Source organism: Sycon ciliatum, chromosome 12 (genome assembly GCF_964019385.1).
Source record: "Sycon ciliatum chromosome 12, ocSycCili1.1, whole genome shotgun sequence".
NCBI classification, from domain to species: domain Eukaryota; kingdom Metazoa; phylum Porifera; class Calcarea; order Leucosolenida; family Sycettidae; genus Sycon; species Sycon ciliatum.
The window spans coordinates 23,913,073-23,933,465 of record NC_088654.1 but is presented as its reverse complement, the minus strand read 5'-3'; the positions used below and the strand labels follow the sequence as shown (position 1 = coordinate 23,933,465).

General features: G+C 51.1%; 2 protein-coding genes across 2 annotated transcripts in view; one reads left to right on the top strand and one right to left on the bottom strand.

The window, feature by feature from the left end:
* The window catches only part of LOC135828075 (streptococcal hemagglutinin-like), a 24,607-nt gene extending 24,411 nt beyond the window's left edge, over window positions 1-196 (bottom strand). The window contains exon 1 of the mRNA XM_065340508.1: window positions 179-196. Within this exon, the coding sequence (XP_065196580.1) occupies window positions 179-196 (18 nt within the window). The remainder of the gene's footprint in view (window positions 1-178) is intronic.
* Window positions 197-522: 326 nt separating this feature from the next.
* Window positions 523-19,509, top strand: LOC135828074 (PDZ domain-containing protein 8-like; the record flags this gene model as incomplete). Its single annotated transcript, XM_065340507.1, is given in 12 exon segments — window positions 523-615; window positions 981-1,063; window positions 1,426-1,846; window positions 2,269-2,332; window positions 6,624-6,772; window positions 9,963-10,076; window positions 10,771-10,880; window positions 11,403-11,596; window positions 11,890-12,269; window positions 13,301-13,626; window positions 18,822-18,894; window positions 19,414-19,509. Coding segments are annotated over 12 exon segments (2,103 nt in total), but the record flags the coding sequence as incomplete, so codon positions are not given.
* Between the last annotated feature and the right edge of the window lie 884 nt (window positions 19,510-20,393).

The window sequence follows — 20,393 nt, the reverse complement described above, 5'->3', positions numbered from 1 at the left end:
TCCATTGTACCAATAGCTCTGACGGTACACTGTATTGTTATAAAGGACCTGCGTCTTCGTATTCCAAGTATCAGGGGTGTAAGTCGTTGTGCGTGTGTTGGGGGGGGGAATGTGTGTGCACGCGTGCATGAGTGTGGCTTCGCCTGCTGCTTGCTTTTCAGCATCTGAAAGGCCTGACCAGTCTTGATAAGCACATTTTGCAGCTGTTAACGAGTATCGAATACGACGTTTGAGATGAGTGAGCGACGTGCGATCGGCATGATTATTTCACCCGCAAGAGTCCTACAGATTTCAGGTGTGCATTTTAATGTGTGCTTTAAGAATGTGTTTTAAAAGCTCTTGTCCTTGTGTGTATGTGCGTGTGTGTGTGTGTATGTGTGCATGCGTGTGTGTGTGTATGTGCGTGCATGTGTGTGTGTGTGTGTGTGTGTGTGTGTGTGTGTGTATATGCTTGTGCACGTTTATTTGAGCATTCATGTGTACTTCCTTGTATATTCTCTTCTCTTCTCTGTTCGTCTGTAGGTATATGAAGAGCTGGAGGACGAGCGCTCTGCCCTGACAGTTGTGGCCAGTGTGAAGAAGGATAGCTCTTCTTACATCTGTGGACTGCTCAAGGTACGGACAATGTCTGTCCACCGCCCATTGATAGGCTCCTTTCCTTGAACGACTGCATCATTGTCAACCGCATGGTGTCAGGCTCCTTCTCTTGAATGACTGCATTGTTTATGCCACATACACATCTCGCCCAGCAATACTTTCTGTTGACATGGATCCTGAGAACACACTTATTTCCAGTGGCGCGTAGTTTTCAGTACCCCTGGGCATTTTTATTTCTTCTTTTTTGGTGGCAACTAATTTTCAGTGCCTAGATGGAAAGTATCTAAATGTGGAACCCACTGAAAGAAATAATTCAATGCTACATGCAGTGTGGTGCATCGTCGTGCTCGATCTTATGTCGCTGATGTTGTATTGTTGTTCAGGATGACATCATTCTCTCCATCAACGGCACGGCTGTATCCAGTCTAGATCACGCCGTCAACATCATCCGTAGCAGTACACAGAGGTATGATGTGTTCTTTAAAGTTGTCAGCTTGAGTTCAGCGATTCATCGCATTGCCGTACAGTCCTGTAGGGTTCCGAAGAACTGGGGGGGGGGGGGGGGGGGGGGCGGGTCAGACTCGTAACCTAGGCCATTCATATTTCCATGTGCGTGCATGTGCATGCACTATGGTCTTTGCACAGTTGAGTCACCGTGTATGCATTGGTATGCTGTGCTTGGGGAAATTCTAGCCTGTCTTCTTTGACACAGTGTGTGTGTGTGTGTGTGTGTGTGTGTGTGTGTGTGTGTGTGTGTGTACGTGTGTGCGTGTGTGTGTGCGTGTGTGTGTGTGTGTGTTTGCGTGCGTGCGCTAAACTCATTTCCAGGTCTTTGCAGTTTGAGATCCAGCGACCACCGGCTGGCGTTTACATTAACGTGGTGTACGCCGAGTCATCATCGGCTTCAGCGTCAGCAGCTGCAGCCACAACCCCGACTGGCGGCGGCGGCGGCGCTGCTGCTGCCAGCACAGCCAACGCTGGTATGCAGACATCACAATCTAACGCCAGTATCGGCTCAGCATCCTCCGCACCCGCTACTGCCACTGGCACCACCACTGGCCAAGCAGGCTCGGCATCATCCATATCAGCAGCCATTCCCATGGCAACCAGCGGTAACATGGCGGCAGCAGCAAAAGCAGCACGCGGTGGCGAGTCTCCGTCTCAGGGCCGTCAGATGGCGTCGTCCTCGGCAACGACGCCTACCACCATCAATGTAGCCCGGGCGCGTGTGCTCAGTGATGTCGACGCGGTAAGGGTTGTTGTGCCGTGCTGCTGCCGTGGAGAGCTTTGCTTTCGGGTTGCAGGCTCGCAAGTGATGTGTAATTTATCGGAGCAGTCCAGGAACAATATCTCCTTAGTTTAATTAATTGTGTCGATGCACTTCCAGAATTTGTATTGCATATTATGTATGTTGTGTTATGGATGGTTACATGTCCCTTGTCACACTTACTTGCGACATATGCATCTCTTTCTCTGCAAATACTCATCCCTCGTCGCCTGGGGTCAGGCCAGTCCCTACTGGCTGTCGTGTCACCTCCAACTGCTTCGAACCACTCACTCTCGTTTTTTCATGCCAAGAGTCTCATTTTGTTTGCACGCATGTGTGTGTGTGTGTGTGTGTGTGTGTGTGTGTGTGTGTGTGTGTGTGTGTGTGTGTGTCCATGCATTCAGGATGAGTACGAGATCCCCGTTCCGGAGACCTTCGATATGTCTCCACCTCGCCACGATGCCCCAGGTATGTGTTGTGTTCAACTTACAAGGGCAACACTGGCTCCATGGTGTGGGGTGGCAATGATTCCATGGTGTGGGGTGGCAATGGCTCCATGATGTGGTGTGGTTAGGGCTTATGGCCGTATTATGAGAGGTTGCAGTCCATGTACAGTGCTGTCGGGCGCCGAAGAACGGAGTGCCGAAGAACGGAGCGCCGAAGAACAGAGCGCCGAAGAACGATCAGGCTAGAATTTCACCAAGCACAGAATACCAATGTATACACGAGGACTCAACTGCCCATCGACTGTAATACATGAAAATAAGAACGGTCTAGGCTACGAGGCTGACCCCCAGTTCTTTGGCGACCAAGAGTACTGTATGCAAAACTGCCACCCTGACTTTTGCTGTCTGAGAACCTATAGTCATAAATTCATTGGAAACAATCATGCAACGTGCATGTACTGCCCGTGCAATTATTCCTTGCCACGTGTGTGAGTTTGAAAAAGTCAAAGGATATTCAGCTTAGAAATTTGGCCAGGTTTTACTAGAATAGCACGGGTATGCCAGGGCAAACTGTTTCCTCGGAGCAGGCTGTAGTGTCTGTGCTTAGGATGTGTTCATGGTCTGTGGTGATGAAGAGTGATACTACAGCTGTGCTCAGTGAAATTCAACCTAAAATCCGTATTTGACGCCCTCAATTAATTCCACGGCCCTTGACCTTGCCCTGGAAGTGGTATGCATGTGGCTGGACGTACACATGCACAATACAGTGATGTATTTGAAACTAGTCCAGGGTGCCAGTTTTGCACTTTGGGTTAGATTGCATTGAGCGGCGCAACTGCACATGTTGTGCTAGTTGAAATCTAACCCAAAGTGCACTGGACGTTCCCGACCCTTGATGCCCTGCGAACAAATGTCACTGGACTTACATGTCTCCACTACAGTGCTGTGCTGTGGTGTGCTGTGGTGTGGTGTGGTGTGCTGTGGTGTGGTCGGAACTGCTCCAGGATACTACTACGCACCCAGCATGGCAGTTTGGGCTGGGGTGTTGTCCAGTGGTGCTGTAGACAACATGTGATTCTTTCCTTCAACACGCTCACCTTGATGCCAGTGGTGGTATCATTCACTTGCAGGTCGCCAATGGCCCAGTGCAAGTCTACAGCACCGAATACCGTATTTCCTCGTATCTCTTGGTCTGTCAAGCCAAAGCCTAATATTAGGCTTTTACACATTTATACAAAAATGCGGGAGTTTTGAACTTCAGATGCAGCCATACATGCTCCAATCCATTTGTTTATCAGCTAAGCACTTCGTTCTGGAAGAGAATAAACTTCACCACCAAATCATGAACACAGAATGATCCTCCTCGACTATGCTACGTGCACAACAGCGAACATCAGCAAATTTAGAGCTAAGAACAGGTGCTTCATGAAGCCTAATATGCATTGCACTGATGTAAAAGTGAAAAATCAATCTGACTCCATACCTCAACACCTTTGAGAAAGAAACAGCGGTCAGCACACAAGATTACCTACAAAAAAACATCATAGATGTAGGCCACCATGCATGAGAGATACGGGTGCACTGACATTGCAAAGTATTACAAGTATCACTTCCAGAAATGCAGTCGCAGCAAGATAATGACAAAGGGATTGCATCTCAGTAGACCATGATTATTCTGACTACACAAGTCAATGTCTACAATGGCCAACATCTACTAAGTTACGTATGCCACACTTCTGAGCAGGTGACGTGGAGACCAACATCGCACTGAGCGCATTCAAACTTTGTGCGAGCACGCTTCCCGCCTTCTTTACATAGCACACAGTCGCGTTGAGGAAAGCCGGCTTTGCTGCCTTGGACGGGTCGCAAGGTATGCTTGCCGACAAGCCTTGAAGCTGGTCGTTCTGCCGTTGCTTCCGATGATCTCCGACGCTTAGCACCGGCACTGGACGCGTGCTTGGCCAGACCTGCATTCGCTTCCAGCAGCTGGTTGGCAAGCTTGGTTCATGAAAGCCAGGTGAGTCAACGGTGTTCTGATGTGGCATGGCCAGCCAATCCATGTTTGTGCAGAAGGTAGGCGTTGACTGTGGCCGTGTCTAAGACCCAGTACAAGATCGCATGCCACCGCTTTGTGCACTTGATTGAGCAGCTGTAATAGTTACGGAGCTGGTCAGCGATGTCAACTCCATCCATGAACGCATTGTAGTTATGGATGACGTTGAGCTTGGTCAGCTCAACGTCAACAGTTTCAGTGTTGCCTGACTGCGGGTTGAATCTCACCCTGGGCCTTGTGAAGGTCACATCCTCCAGAGTGTGATGCGCTGTGGTGAGCATGGCAACTGGTTTACTGTCGTAGTAGGTCAGGGCTACAACATTGTTTCGCGCAGCCCATTTCGTTGTGCCTTGCGCGTCTTTCGCCGCTTGCCCTTTCTTGACCGGCTGCTTCACACACGTCTGCACACGATCCGCCCTTGCAGTGCACGTGTAGAGTTGCCCGCGTTCCAGGAGGATCTCAGCAAGTCTCGTGTTCGAGTACAGGTTGTCAACGAAGACATGGTGACCCTTGCTCGGCAGCTGCTTCATCAGTTGCACAACGGCATTGAAAGTCTTGCTCAGGTTGGGCTCCTTCGGAATGAACGGGTCAAACTGGAAATAGAAGCTCCAGGTGTATCGACTAAAATAGTACGGGTCACACAGGGCATACACCAGGAATCCATCGCCAGCGCGCTTAAATTTGATGCGCGACTTGTAAGCGCTCCGGCCCTTGAATGCGATGTCCATCTCATCAAGACTCAGTTGCTTCGTTGGAGAATACAGCTCCTTACACTTCTCCAGGAACACATTCAACATCGGGCGAACTTTGTAGAGTGGGTCGAATTGCGGCGTTCCATGTTTCGACTCGAGGCTGCTGTCGGCAACATGGAGGAAGCGCTTGGTCTGCTGGTATCGGGTCAAGCTCATCCTGCTCTTGATCTTGTCGTTGCCGAACAGCTCTTCGCTGGACCAATAGAGCGTCATGGAGGGGTACGGGTGCAATGCATTGTTGAATAAAACGCCAATCCAAACTTTCAGCTCAGCCACAGTGAGATTGCTCCATGGCCGTGCAGACTCTACATCATTCGGGTGAGCTGCAACCCACTGATAGTAGTACGTGTTTGTTTGCGCACGAATCCTTTGCATCAAATCAGAGGGCAAGTACAAACACAACAGATCCAGGGGTGATTGAAGTGTTTCCACAGACAGTGCAGCCTTCAAGCCCGGATGACCTTCGAAGTCAGGCAGATCGTTCTGCGGCAGTTTTTGGGTCCAGCCAGCATTTTATCTGGCGGGTGGACGACCAGCTGCAGCCTGTGGGGTAGGCTGGGGCAAATCATCATCTGATTCCAAGTCCTCTGCCTCATCACCTCCCTCCACAACTAATTCTTCAGCAAACTCGACATCACTGGTCGTTCCCACCGCTTCTTCTTGGCCTGACTCCATGTGTTACGCAAAGCCTAATATTAGGCTTACTCCAAAACGACAACTGCAGCACCATGAACGACTTCGCAAGCAACGACAACTAACGACTTCTCCTTCGATTTTTTGTCAGGGAAAGCCCTTCTACGTGTCAGTTGGCTGCCATTTTTTTATTTCCATAGAAACCGAGCGTGACTCATGTAGTACTCAGTCGCGTAGTTTCAAAGCCTAAAATTAGGCTTTGACAGATAAATCGCACCTATTTACACAAAAAATCAAGGGTAATAAAGGGGAAAAGAGGACCAATGTGTTTACAATGGAGCATGACTTACTTCTGAAGTGAATATATCAAAACAATATTGCTCAAACCTGAAAATGGAGATGCAACTTATAATCGAGCGCGACTTATAATTGGGGAAATACGGTACTGCCAGTTGCGCTCACTGGAATCCGACCCAAAGTGCAAAGCTGGCGCCCTGGACCAGTTCCGATTACATCGTTGTATTTGTACATGTGTACGTCCATCCGCATTCGTGCCACTTCCCAGGGCGTCAAGGGCCATGCCAGTTGAGGGCGACAGCTTTGCACAGCGGGTCGGATTCCCAGTGAGCGCAACTGTACTACATGTACCTTAGTTCGGATTTCGTTTTTTAACAGAACTGTAGACAGTGTCCTACATGTGTCTCTGTTTTGTGTTTTGGACAACCACTAGTAGTTGTGTGTGGGTTGCTGGGGGATAATCTTGGCCACTAGCCATCTAGATCTTGAAGAGGTGTGTGTGTGTATGTGGGTGTGTGTGTGCACGCGCATGCGTGCGTGTGTGCATATGTTGCGTTTGTACATGTATTTGTGTGCAGAGATGGACCTCGACTCTTGGGCGGTGGTGGATGGGACCGGTGTCAGCCGTCCCGTCATGCAGATCCGCTCATCCCGCGCCTGCCCAGACGTGTATGACCCGGATTCCGGCAGTCTTCCCAAACAGACATGCCCTGTTCCGGCTTGTCCAGTAAGTACGGCATTGTACATTGTACAGGGTGGTTTTTTAATGCTGTTGCTGCTGCTGCTGCTGCTGCTGCTGCTGCTGCTGCTGCTGGTGATGATGATGCTGCTGTTGCTGCTGTTGCTGCTGCTCCTGCTGCTGCTGATGTTGCTGCTGATGTTGCTGCTGCTGCTGCTGCTGCTGCTGTTGTTGTTGCTCCTGCCGCTGCTGCTGCTGCTGCTGTCACTGCTGTTGCTGCTGTTGTTACTGCTGCTGCTGCTGCTGCTGATTCTGCTGCTACTGGTTCGACTTGCCAGGTATCGGCCCTGTTACTCTTTTCGACTGATGGTTTTTTATTGCGAAGGAAGATAGGAACGAGCCACGGCTGTTATGCATGCATAATCCAGCGACATTATGTACGGTACGACATTTTCCCGTCGCCCCAGTGATCCATGATGCTGTCGTACGCGACCTCGCTGCCTTTTTCAAATCTCTGGAAATATTCGGCAAGGTTTCGCCTATGTTTCTGTCGATTCCAGCCGTTTTCTACGCTGGATTCGCGAAGTCTAAGCGAATTCACCTTCCTGCCTTCAAGCTGCGCAAGCAGATATTTTGATCGTCAAAATGCGCAATGGGAAAGTGAAGTTACAATCTTTTTCGTTTCGTTCTTCCTCGTCGTGCCGGCCATTGGCGTTTATCAGAATTGGCTCAAATTCGAGGCTTCCTCCTAAGGGGTGCAGAATTTTTGGCAGCCTTCACTCCAATTTTCATTGAAAGGTTTGTCCTTTTCCTACGTCGTAGTTATATTTTCATTGCCGCCCAGATTATCGTTTTCGTGCCCAAGTCGATTTGCATGGCGTACTTGGACGTCAATTGCAAGTGTTTGCTGATATATGCAGGACGAGTGGAGGTGTGTTCTCCTGCCTCAATGTCTAACGAAGACCCCGGTTTCGTCCGCCATAGGAGGGATCCGTGCATGCTTCGTTCTGGATGTTAGCAAGTACGAATCAGACATGCATCCAATGAACATTTTTTGAAATTCATGCTTTCGAAATGTATGTAGAAACAGGACATTGTGTAGAGATTTTAAATGTCAGAGATGCAAGATTCCCCATCTGTCCGAGGCCTTACGTGTACACACATAGGCATGGTTTTTTTTGTAGTACTAGTGGTACTGCAGATTTAGGCCACGCACAATGTAGTCTTTCGACGATCCTGTTGAAAAGCACACACTTGCATGCGTAAAGACCATACTGAAATACTTCAAGTAATTGAACAACAACAAACGACAACCATGATGCAGCTTATATATCTTGCACTACATCAGCACTAAGCACAGCATGGCACTCAGGACAGGGCCGCAGCCGCTGGTGATGGCCGTACCCGGTTTTACCACTCTCGGCGTTCATGATAATTACATGTAACATGTTCAATATGCAAATGATTATGTAGAACACTAATAGGCTATCCTCGCACACTCCTCACTAGAGTCCCTCCTAAACTGCTTTCTTCTTTAGTGAGGACAACTGTACAAGCTGCATTATGCAGAGTATCTGTTGCTACCGGAGTGTGAAGCTGAAACAACCAGGTTATTATTCTGATGCGAATAAGATACACAGCATCACGCATCTTCATGACCGTGCCATTCCTATGGAGCTGGCTCAGGGCTCGATGGCAATGCAGTTCACCTGCTGAATTGACAGATGTCCATGAATTCATTTTAAAATAACAAGTCGGTCAAGTGAGAATTCAAGTCGGCAGGATTAGCGCAAGCCCCCACGTAGGGAGCAACACACAATTCCCCAAGTATCGCCGAAGTCGCATCAACCTCTTCTTCACATTAATTACAATACGGCGAATTAAATCAAAGCTGTAAGAAGCTAAATAATTCTGTGACTTGAAACAAGCATTGATAGAAGAATAACACCTATAGCAGGTCCATGTGCTTTAAAAGTTGGAGCGCAAATAGAGGATATCTTCCAGTCTCCAACTGGAAGCGTTGCGGGCAACCAACTCCGCCATGCTATGACACCTGATGATGTATTGTGGTACTTTGCTTATCACTGCAAGCCCACTGGTTGACTTGATCATCACCCATTGCTTCTTTCATGACGAAGATCAGCAGTGCAACTGTGGCAATAAATATCACCGCCTCCAATGCCGCACTTATTGGAGGAGCACATTCTACTGGAAATGAAACACTTCAAAGTTCAGTTAGTGCTGATCTGGAATAGTATGGAGAGTAGGGTGGTGAAGGGTTACACGCAAATTCAACATCCTTGCCGATGAGCACTGTGGAGCATGTGCAATGCAGAAACTGCTGTCCAATAGTATACAGAATCTGATTTCCAGCAATCCTAAAATCCTCACATTGATCCCAAGGTGAAGAGCACACGCATGAAGAGACGTACATGTAGCTGCTATGTCATCAACTTTGCGTTGAGAGTGTAGCAGACGATCGAATTCTATCCTTCTCCTTCTCCAAGATGAATTGCAATCAGTCTAACGATTTGTTTGTGCTCTTTTCTTATGCACGGAAATCTGGCTGTAAGCTGTCCTCAGGGGAGAACATGTTCTAGAATAAGAGCAGTGGGGTTCCATCTGTTCACGTCATGATGGTAGTGAGTCAAGCAAACGTGCCCACTTCTTGTTCCGAAGTTTCAAACACAACTAATTGCATGATGCACCGGCTACATTACTAGAATTTATTACACTGCATCGTCTTGAAAACAATTCCTGTATTGACTCCAGGACATACTAACTTCAGTACTTCGCCGAAGGGAGGCTTCCAGGTCTTGGTAGACTTATTCTCCTCCAGCATGGCCTCATACGACCTCTCCAAGGCACGAATCCATCGCCCCAAAAACAAAAACTTTCTTCGATAAATTTGAAAAATGTGCAGAAAGACTGCATGCGTCGGCACGCTGTGCGTACGCGAGCTGTTGCGATGCGGGTTGCTACGGTACGCCGCCATATTGATAAATGTCGCACTCGGAACAGCCGTGGAGCATGGAAAGTTGTCAGCCGCACAAAGTTGTGTGCGTGATTTTCAGGCAATCTCGATGTGTGTGTGTGTGTCTGTCTGCCTGTCTGTCTGTCTGTCTGTCTGTCTGTCTGTCTGTCTGTCTATCTGTCTGTCTATCTGTCTGTCTATCTGTCTGTCTCTCTATCTGTCTGTCTGACTATGCGGTGCTGTGTATTGTTTTGTATGTTTCAGGATCCAGGCTGGCGGGAAACGTTCCCATTCTCTCTTTCATCAGAAGACCGCTACCTGAGCGTATGCGTGTGGGCTAAGCTGGAGAATAGTCGCAATAACCTGCTGATTGGCTATGTAAGATTGTGTGTGTATGTGTGTGTGTGTGTGTGTGTGTGTGTGTGTGTGTGTGTGTGTGTGTGTGTGTGTGTGTGTGTGTGTGTGTGTGTGTGAGTGTGCGCGCGCGCCAAGTGTGAATAGCAACTGAATAGAGCGCTTGTCAGTTGACAAACCCCCTTTTCGTTATAATTATATTGCAAGTTTGTATCGCTGGTACATGGCATACGTGCAACGCTAGAAATGATGCGGGAAAGCAGGAAAACCATGTCGCGTTGTTGGGACCAGTACACACATGCATTCACCTCCCTAATAGCTGTCTGGAGGCCTGGCGGGTCTGCAATATCTCAAGGTATCAACGGAATTGGCCTTGTTATGGTGGTGGTTACGTGTAAGTGGAGTGGGTTGACCAAAAGCACATTGTGTAGTAACTGAGAATTCACTGATTTCAACGTATTGGCAAAGTTTGTCGCTAGTTTCTCTCTCGGAACCTTTCTATTGCAGAACTTTAAAGGATGTATTTAATATTAATGTAGGATCCTTTTGGAAATCAGTCCAGGTATGGGTTTCGACTTGCTGACACTACTATTTCTGGTTGCTGATGCTGATGCTGATGCTGCTGTTGCTGCTGATGTTGCTGCTGATGTTGCTGCTGATGTTGCTGCTGATGTTGCTGCTGATGTTGCTGCTGATGTTGCTGCTGCTGCATGTACAGGCTAGTATTCCTCTACACGACATAGCTGTGGAATGTGCGGCAGTGAATGTTGGGCGTCACGAACAGTGCTACGTTTTAATTCCCGGAATTCATCTCACCGCTAACGCAAAGTAAGCATGTGTTTGTGCACGCGCACACGCGCGCGCGTGTGTGTGTATGTGTGTGTGTGTTCGGGGGCAGGTTGGGACCCAAACCCGGAAGGAAATGTGGTTGTCCATGCTGCTGCTGCTGCGGCTGCTTTGCCTGTTGAACCTCGTTAGCTGCATCTACAGTACTGGCAAATGAAATCCGACCCCCTGAGCGGTGCGTTCACATTCTAGTGGTCTCTATTTCGTAGTTTTACAATCCCGTGTTGGGTCTTTGCGATGTGAGCGCACCGCTCAGGAGTCGGATTTCAGTTGCCAGCACTGTGTATTGCATAGACTGTTGCACATGAAGGTAGGAATGGCCTAGGCTACGAGGCTGACCCGTGTGCGTGTGTGTGTGTGTGTGTGTGTGTGTGTGTGTGTGTGTGTGTGCGTGTGTGTGTGCGTGTTCATGGCGTTCGTGCATGCGCGTATGTGTGTGTACACATGTACATGTGTGTCCGTGTGCATGTCTCTACGTTTGTATGTGCACGTGCACTTCTCTAGCCGTGCCGCCCTTCGAGCCGCCGGAGCCATCCAGCCCGGCAAGCTACCGACCAGTGCTCGTACATGGTATGAACGTGAGTACAGCGGTGATGTCCGTCTTGTCTTCAGTCACTTGCCATTGCCGGCATCTGCAAGTGCGTCAGCTGCGCCTACTCCGTCACCGCCCAGATCAAGTGCCGCTTCACCGTGCAGTGGTATGTGTGTAGCTTCTCTGTGTAATGGTATGTGTGTAGCAAGAAGGAGCCACGGGTGTGTGTGTGGGGGGGGGGGGAGGGGGGGGGGCATGCGTGCGTGCGTGCGTGTGTGTGCGTGTGTGTGTGTGTGATCCCGGTAGCCTAATCGGTAGGGCGCTATCCCGGAAAGACAGGTGTGCTGGGTTTGAATCCGGCTTGTGGATCCTTGTTTTGCAGCCTGTGTACTGTACATGTATCCGTAGCAACTGCTCAAAGATGGTTACCTGGTATTCCTTTTGCTATGTTTCCTACAGAACCAAGTTCTCCGCCGCGACCTACCGGTCGCAGGACCAGCCAGGCAACGTCCTCTCACACTCCCGAGAAGCCATCCAAACCAAACAGCGATACCAGTAGCAGCACATCGCACTCACCACCATCCACAACAGCTGCTGCGACGGCGGCAGCAGCAACAGCAGCAGCAATGTCATCATCGCATGCAAACCGGTCGGGTACGCCGTCACCTCACGGCCAGGCATCCTCCTCACCCATCACAAGCACAGCTGCTGCAACATCATCAACAACAACGACGCCATCGGCAGCAATGATGTCGTCATCACTCAGCACAATGACATCAATGACATCGGCATCCATTGCCGGCGGCGATGCGACGTCATTGCTGACCAGATCCGAAGGGGTAAGTAGTGCAATGGGATGTGTGTGTGTGTGTGTGTGTTGCCGGGCAGTGGTCACTGCACGATATGAAGAAAAAAATTACTACTACAAATTACTACCGTAGTACAGTCAACTTGGCTAATAACGACTAGACTGCGGATATAACGACAATTTGGAATAACGACAGAAATGCCATGCCCAGAGCAAAGTCCCATCCAACTGTAATACATATAATGGGACTTTGGGTATAAGGACACTTCGTGAATCAGGACACTTTTCTGATGGCCCGCCGAGTGTCGTTATTCGCAAAGTTGACTGTACTCGCTTGAGACTTGATCGGACTAAGTTTGCACATGCGTAGGAAGTAGGAACACCACCACCATCCGTGATCAAAAGGCAGATGCAGCTCCTTAAGCAGTGGGAGGGTGATACACACACACACACACATATATACATGTACTTGTGTATGACTGTGTTGCTTTAATCCTCTCTACTGTTGAACCTGTACTGTAGAATACTGATGGGTGTTTAATAGTGTATGTATGTGTGTGTGAGAGTGTGTAGCTGTGTGAAATATAACAGAACTGTCGTTGGCCGCTAGCCTGCAGAGCGTGCTGCGTACCGTACTCAACCGACCTACCCCATGTCTGTTGGCCCCTCGTATGAGGGGACATGTGACCGTTTGGTACGGCAATGTTCAGGACAGGAGTGTGTGTACGTGTGTGTATGTGTGTGTGTGTTAGTGGCGGTCAATTCATCAGTCTTGCGAGCTGTTGAATGGTGTAATCCCAGCACAAGTTGCTATGTCTAACGTAGCTGTTCGCTATCATCGCTTCCGCGATGGGCAGGTCTGAGGTCTGAGGTGTGGCGGGGGGGGAGGGGGGGGGGGGGGTGTTAGTGTGTGTGTGTGTGTGTGTGTCGCTCTTTGGCATTGCATGTATTGTACTGACAGTTCCCATGCCCTTTGCTCACAGTGTATCTGTGTCCTGTTTGTCTGTCACATTGTGCCTCTGCCACCATCACCCCAACCTCCACCACCACTTCACACTGCAGGCACACGTACCGACAAGCTCCCACGGCATGCGGGCCCGTGCCAGTGCCATGACATCATCAATGACATCATCGGCATCGCCGGCTGCCGCCCAGCACACGGGCATGCTGCCGTCCAATCCCCTACCACCGAACACCAGTGGGAATGAGTCGGAACACGTGCAGCGTAATGGCAATGACAGATCGTCTCCATGTCCATCTCCCGGTCCGGGATTCCGAGACTCGCCCCAACCTGGTGATAGCAATGTGCGTAGGAAACCTGCATCAGCGCTTGCTCAGACGTACACGAACTCTCCGTCGTCACGCCACACGCCTGGCTCTCTTCGCCGGTATGTTTGTGTGGTTGGCTACATGCTCTAGTTGTATGTATGTATGTATGTATTCTTTAGTTTACTTCGCAAAGTCAAACGGGATCGTTGCCCAATAATATTATAGCGAAGGGATGTGTGTGTATGTGTGTGTGTACGTGTGTGTGTGTACGTGTGTGTACGTGTGTGTGTGTGTACGTGTGTTTATGTGTGTGTATATACTGGCTCTGTCTACCGGACATAGAGCACGACACGCAGCCTGAGGACCTTAGGCTTAGACACTTGTCTATATACAGTATAATGCGTGTACATACCGTCGTGGACATGGAAATCCGGTCGCACGTCTAGCGGCCCCAGAGCGCTGGCCATGCAGCCGAGGATAAGCGGTACACACATGTATTTATGCGCTGCAGCGCGCTGGTCGCATAGGATCAGCATGTGCACTGCACGCAGCGTTCTGTACGCGCTGAGGGCGCCGGCCCCGGTCAATCGACTGGATTTCCATGTCCACGACAGTAGTTGATTAGTGTGTACATGATTGGGTATACATGTATGTGTACACGTGTATTCATACACTCGCCCACGGAGAATGGGGTAAGACTATCGGGTGTAAAGGTTCGAACAATGGTACAAGACTGAACAGGGTGATAGATGTTCACTGGTGTGACCCCCCACCCCCGTCCATCTAGGCTTCTGACAGCATTGCTGATAATTATGTGTTGCATGCAAGGTGTCTAGTTCTCAGCACTACTACTACTACTACTATTGACAGCTGCCAGAAATGGCCACGCCGCTCCCCAAAGGGAGGTACTGTCAGAGAGGTTAGGGGGGAGGAAGGCAATGCTCCAAGTGGCGTTCCAGATCTTGCCGCCTCCGGAACCGTCGGTTGTGGCAAACTTGGCAGTGAAACTTGAATTGTTGGCGTTCAGCCACAGTAGGGCGCTTTGGACAGGTTCCACAACGGTGACGCTTGAGACCCGCAGCCGATTTAAATGAACGCTGACAGTTGGTGCAAGTTACACCAGGAACAACAAGAGGAGCAGGGGCAGGGGCCGGCGGCTGGTCGACATCGCCTAGCCGACACTTATGCACCGCAAAGCCTCCTCTGCTACGTAGCCATCGGTTGCATGTTGGACACTGTACTGATCCAGGCTGCTCCGATACCGGGAGCTGACGGATTGCTGAACACTTGTGCCGGACCATGTCGGAACTACGGCGGAACAGACGGTTGCAGGTTGGGCACTCGATGCTCTTCGGGGCGGGTTCCTTGTCCTCACCTGCTGCTGTCACCACTCCACGCCACTCTCCACGATCGCTTGCCAACTCAAACCAGTTACGCACTCCAGCCACGGATAGGTCCGTGTGAATGGTGTCCTTCCAGCGACGACGAGGTCCACAGAATGGCCGAGACTGAGGGAGACAGGCAAACAGCAACTGCTTCGGTACTCTGGTGTCATCAAGACGAGCCAGGTGCCCAAGCCACTCCAACCGTCTCTGCTGCACCATGCGTGACAATGGTGTGGGATCACCCCACTGTGCTCGCAGTTCCTGTGAAGAGATGCGCTGTTCCCACTGTCGGCCTCGCGATACGCCAAGGATGGAGCGAATGTTGGCATGGTGAAACCGGTCCATTCTATCTAAATCTGCCTTCAACGGCGTCCAGCATTCTGAACCATACAGAACCGTTGACAGTACGCAAACGACATACAGGTGGCGCCTGGTAGGGAGGTTCAGGCTCCGGTCATGTAGGATGCGCCGAAGACCACCAAAGGCCCCTGCACCCTTTGCTAGACGGCTCCGAATGTCCGCTTGCGACCGCGAGTCTGGAGTGATGGTGGAACCAAGATAGGGGAATGAGGTGACTGCTTCAACCCTATCACTGCCAATGACCAAATCAGAGCAATCAGCAGGGCAAACTCCGAAACCTGCAACGAGAAGCTTGGTCTTGGTCATGCTCACTGTGAGACCCAAGCTGGATGCGACCTCACAAAAGGCACACAGGGATTGATCGGCTGCGTTGCGAGTTGTAGCGAGCAGTACAGCATCATCCGCAAACTCGAAGTCATCAGCATGGCCGGACTCGGAGTGGGGACGACGCCTAGTGACACGAGGGAACAGCTGGCCATCAATTGTGAAGCTGAAGTCCACACCAGACTCTATTCCACGCTCAACGAGAAGGGATCGCCAACGCTCAATAACTAAGCCGAAGTACAAGTTAAACAGTACAGGTGCCATAACGCACCCTTGGCGCAGCCCATTCTTGACAGATATCGGATCCGTGCAACCACCGGCAACGCGAACGCAAGCTGACATGTCTGTATGGAATGATTTGATGATGGCCACAGTCGGGGGCGGCACACCCAGCCGCAGCAATGCCTGCCAAAGAGCTTCGCGAGGGACAGAGTCGTATGCTTTGCGGAGATCCACAAATACGCAGAAGAGCTTCGATCGATGTTCGTACGACTTCTCGACAAGTTGACGGACAGAGAAGATGGCGTCCGCACAACCACGGTGCCGCCGAAACCCGCATTGGGATTCAGGCAGTTCCGCCTCAGCAATACCTTGCAATCGGTTTTGCATGATCCGAGCAGCCAACTTGCCGACAACCTCCAGCAATGCGATCCCTCGCCAATTATCGCAGCGAGAGAGGTCGCCCTTCTTTGGAATCGGTACCAGCAGTGCATCGCGCCAGTCCTGGGGCACGCAACCCCCCGACCAGACAGATTGGAGTAGGTCCAGGAGGAGTGGATGGAGGACAGGCACACCAACCTTCAGCAGCTCCGGCACAATCTGTGACATACCACCAGCTTTGCCATTCTGTAGGTGTCTAATTGCCTGAGTCAGCTCATCCTCCGATGGTGGCAGTGAGAGGGAGTCCTCGACCTCACGCTGAGGGATAAGTTGGAAGACATGCGGATCGTACACACTGCAGACATTCAAGACACCCGAGAAATGCCCATGCCATGTGCCCTGCTGCTCCTGAACAGATTCGCAAAGAACTCCATCGCATTGCGGATGGATTGGACAGACAGGGGTTGCAAGCCCCCAAAGCAGCGTTGCATGTGGCGAATGGCAGACCAGACAGCTTTGCCACTGAAACGTCCACGGTGCACCACCGCCGCTTTGTCCATCAACCAAGTTGTTTTTGCCTTCCGGATACCAGTACGAGCCCGGCCACGCGCTTCTTTGAATGCCCGGTGATCAGAGTCCCTGCCGCTTCTCAGCCATTGGCTATACAGGGTATTACGAGACTCCAGTAGAGGCTCCAATACAAGGGCATTGTCACGGAACCAATCTGGCATCCGCCGCTTGTCCCGACCAACCACCTGCTCCGCCGCGTCAACAACAGCCGACTTCACGGTACTCCACTTACAGTCCACAGACGAGGCGCGGTCATACGTGGCTAAACGAGATTCAAGACTAGCACAGTACTCAGCACGTACAGTAGCCACACGCTCAGCCTCCTCTTCACTCATGAATGGCTTCCGATTGAATTGGTGAACAGCAAACTTCCGCGGCCTGGAACGTGCATCATGATGGTACCGTTGCTGCACAACGTCAGGTAGCCGGTATTTCATGCGGACAAGACGGTGGTCTGTGCTACACTCTGCAGTGCGCATCACTTGACAGTCCATGCAACGTTTACGGTGTTGTTGGCGTACGAACACATAATCTATACAATGCCACTTCTGTGATCCAGGGTGTTGCCAGGTGTACATGTGAATGCGTTTCTTGGGAAACAGTGTGTTACATACTGTGAGCTGTTGACACGCCAAGAATGTGAGTAGTCGATGACCAGCATCGTTCACATCACCAACACCATGTGATCCATGCACTCCCTGCCACATCTCTAGTTGCTGTGGGCCAAAACCAACACGAGCGTTGAAATCCCCCAGGACGATGACGTCATCAGCAGAGTTGACATCGCTGAGAGCAGACTGGAACTGAGCAAAGAACTCTTCCTTGTCAGCATGGGGGGATCGAAACGTAGGAGCGTAACATGAAATCACTGACATCCACCCGTGCTCAAATCTCAACCTGGCCGTCACGATGCGCGACGAGACGGGCCTCCACTGGCAGCCTGCACGTTCAAATGCCTGCTTGGCCCTCCGACGCAGAACCAGCGCAACACCCTCGCCACGACGAAAATGTTCGTCAGGTACGGGGCGACCAGAGGCGAGTACAATCGAATCGCCGATGTTGAAAGAGTCTCTCCCAAACCATTTGGTTTCCTGCAGGCCAGCCACTTCCACGTCAAACCTGGACAGCTCACGGATAACCAAGTCGATCTTTCTGTCCTCCACGACGGGCACAAAATTCAAATTTTCAAAATTCACTCGTCTCTTTGCCGTCTCGACCGGTCCGTCATTGTTGACCAGAGTGCGGACGTTCCAAGATCCAAAGGCCAATGTTCGCAGCCTTCCTCTCCTCCGCCTTCCTGACAGTACTCTCTGAGCTTCGCAGTTTGGAACCATTCGGGGGGTCAGCTACACCACCGCGAATGGAGAGACGAGGACGACAACGGTCGTGACAGAAAAGAAACTGCCCTGGCGACCGCGCCGCGGAACCCTCGCCCCAGGAAATTTAGTAACACGCCAGGGGCGACTCTGGTGAACCCAGAGCCACCCCGTGGCCTAAGACTATAGTACTAGTAAGAAGAACGACGGAAAAAACTCAGATAAATCGGAGCTAAAAAAAGTGCAACCGTCCCCTTCAAACACAAGGACACACACTGTGTTCTCAGCACACACACACACACACACGCATCTTTGTCATGTCCTGGTTCCTGGTTGCCTTGTCATCAAGCAGAGGATCCGACCAATCGCATTGACAAATTGATTGTACATGATGTACTGTATGCGTTGTGTACCCAACATAACCCACAACATAAGCCACAGGAAACCTTGACCTCTCCGCATAGAGCTTGGGAAAGAAAACAAGCTTACTGTAAAGTCATGTATAAAGGCCGCAGCGTGTATGACTTTTTGGGGGAAATTTTGCAGGCTGCTATACGAGACGCTTCTATACAAGACAGGTATTTCTATGTATGCCAGCACTGAAGCCAGGCTTATGTGCCGACAGTGTATCTTGAAAATCAGGCTTCTATTCAAGACAAGCTTCTATATGAGATGGCTTTAATACAAGACACACTACGGTATGTGGTTTATGGAGATGTCTGTCTGTGCCGCTATGTGTATATTTGTGTATTGTCACAGATCGACTGTCAGCCACGACTTTTTGGCCATCACTATTCCAGTGCCGACATCCTGCATCATTTGCGGAAAGAAGGTATGTTGTGTGGTGCTGGTGCTGGTGGAGGTTGAGGTGGTGGTGCTGCTGCTGCTGCTGCTGGAGGTTGAAGTGGTGGTGGTGGTGGTGCTGCTGCTGGTGGAGGTTGAGGTGGTGGTGGTGTGTTCTGGAGGTGTGTTCTGGAGGTGTGTGCAGGAGGGGGGGGGGGGGGTGATGGGGTGGGCTGGAGGGGGGGGGGGAGAAGTGATGGTGGGAGGGGGGGGGGGGGGAGGGGGGAAGATGGTGGGGGGGGTGTGGGCAGTGGTGGTGGTTGTGATGGGGTGGGCTTGTTTTTGGTTGTTTGTAGACGGCAAAGAGGACAGTGACCTGTGTCCATCTACTTTTGATTGTTGTGCTACCATCACTATGGCTGATGCAGTGATGGTATTGTTATACTGTGGCTGTCATTGCTTCTTTGGTTATTTCTGTCCTGTGCGTGTGTGTGTGTGCGTGCGTGTGTGTGTGCGTGCGTGTGTACGTGCGTGTGTACGTGTGCATACTGCCGTGCACATACTATAGATCTTCAAGAAGCGGTGTCAGCGTTGCCAGGGCTGCATGGGAGCAGCTCATACTGAATGTGCTATCTCCAGCAACACTGCAGTATGTCCACGGTGAGTAGTAGTAGTAGTAGTAGTAGTAGTGGTGGTGGTGGTGGTGGTGGTGGTGGTGGTGGTGGTGGTGGTGGGTGGTGGTGGTGGTGGTGGTGGTGGTGGTGGTGGTGGTGGTGGTGGTGGTGGTGGTGGTGGTGGTGGTGGTGGTGGTGGTGGTGGTGGTGGTGGTGGTGGTGGTGGTGGTGGTGGTGGTGGTGGTGGTGGTGGTGGTGGTGGTGGTGGTGGTGGTGGTGGTGGTGGTGGTGGTGGTGGTGGTGGTGGTGGTGGTGGTGGTGGTGGTGGTGGTGGTGGTGGTGGTGGTGGTGGTGGTGGTGGTGGTGGTGGTGGTGGTGGTGGTGGTGGTGGTGGTGGGGGTGGTGGTGGTGGTGGTGGTGGTGGTGGTGGTGGTGGTGGTGGTGGTGGTGGTGGTGGTGGTGGTGGTGGTGGTGGTGGTGGTGGTGGTGGTGGTGGTGGTGGTGGTGGTGGTGGTGGTGGTGGTGGTGGTGGTGGTGGTGGTGGTGGTGGTGGTGGTGGTGGTGGTGGTGGTGGTGGTGGTGGTGGTGGTGGTGGTGGTGGTGGTGGTGGTGGTGGTGGTGGTGGTGGTGGTGGTGGTGGTGGTGGTGGTGGTGGTGGTGGTGGTGGTGGTGGTGGTGGTGGTGGTGGTGGTGGTGGTGGTGGTGGTGGTGGTGGTGGTGGTGGTGGTAGTAGTAGTAGTAGTAGTAGTAGTAGTAGTAGTAGTAGTAGTAGTAGTAGTACTCTATGTGTATAGGGTTTTCAGGACCGCCGGAAGCAGTTTTTGATTGGTTCGGTAGTATCATGGCCGCTCATACAGTTTGTGTTATGGTATGGCGGGTACACCTGCCCTCCACAGTAGGAAACCTGTGTGGGTGGCTGAAAAGTTGGTCCGTT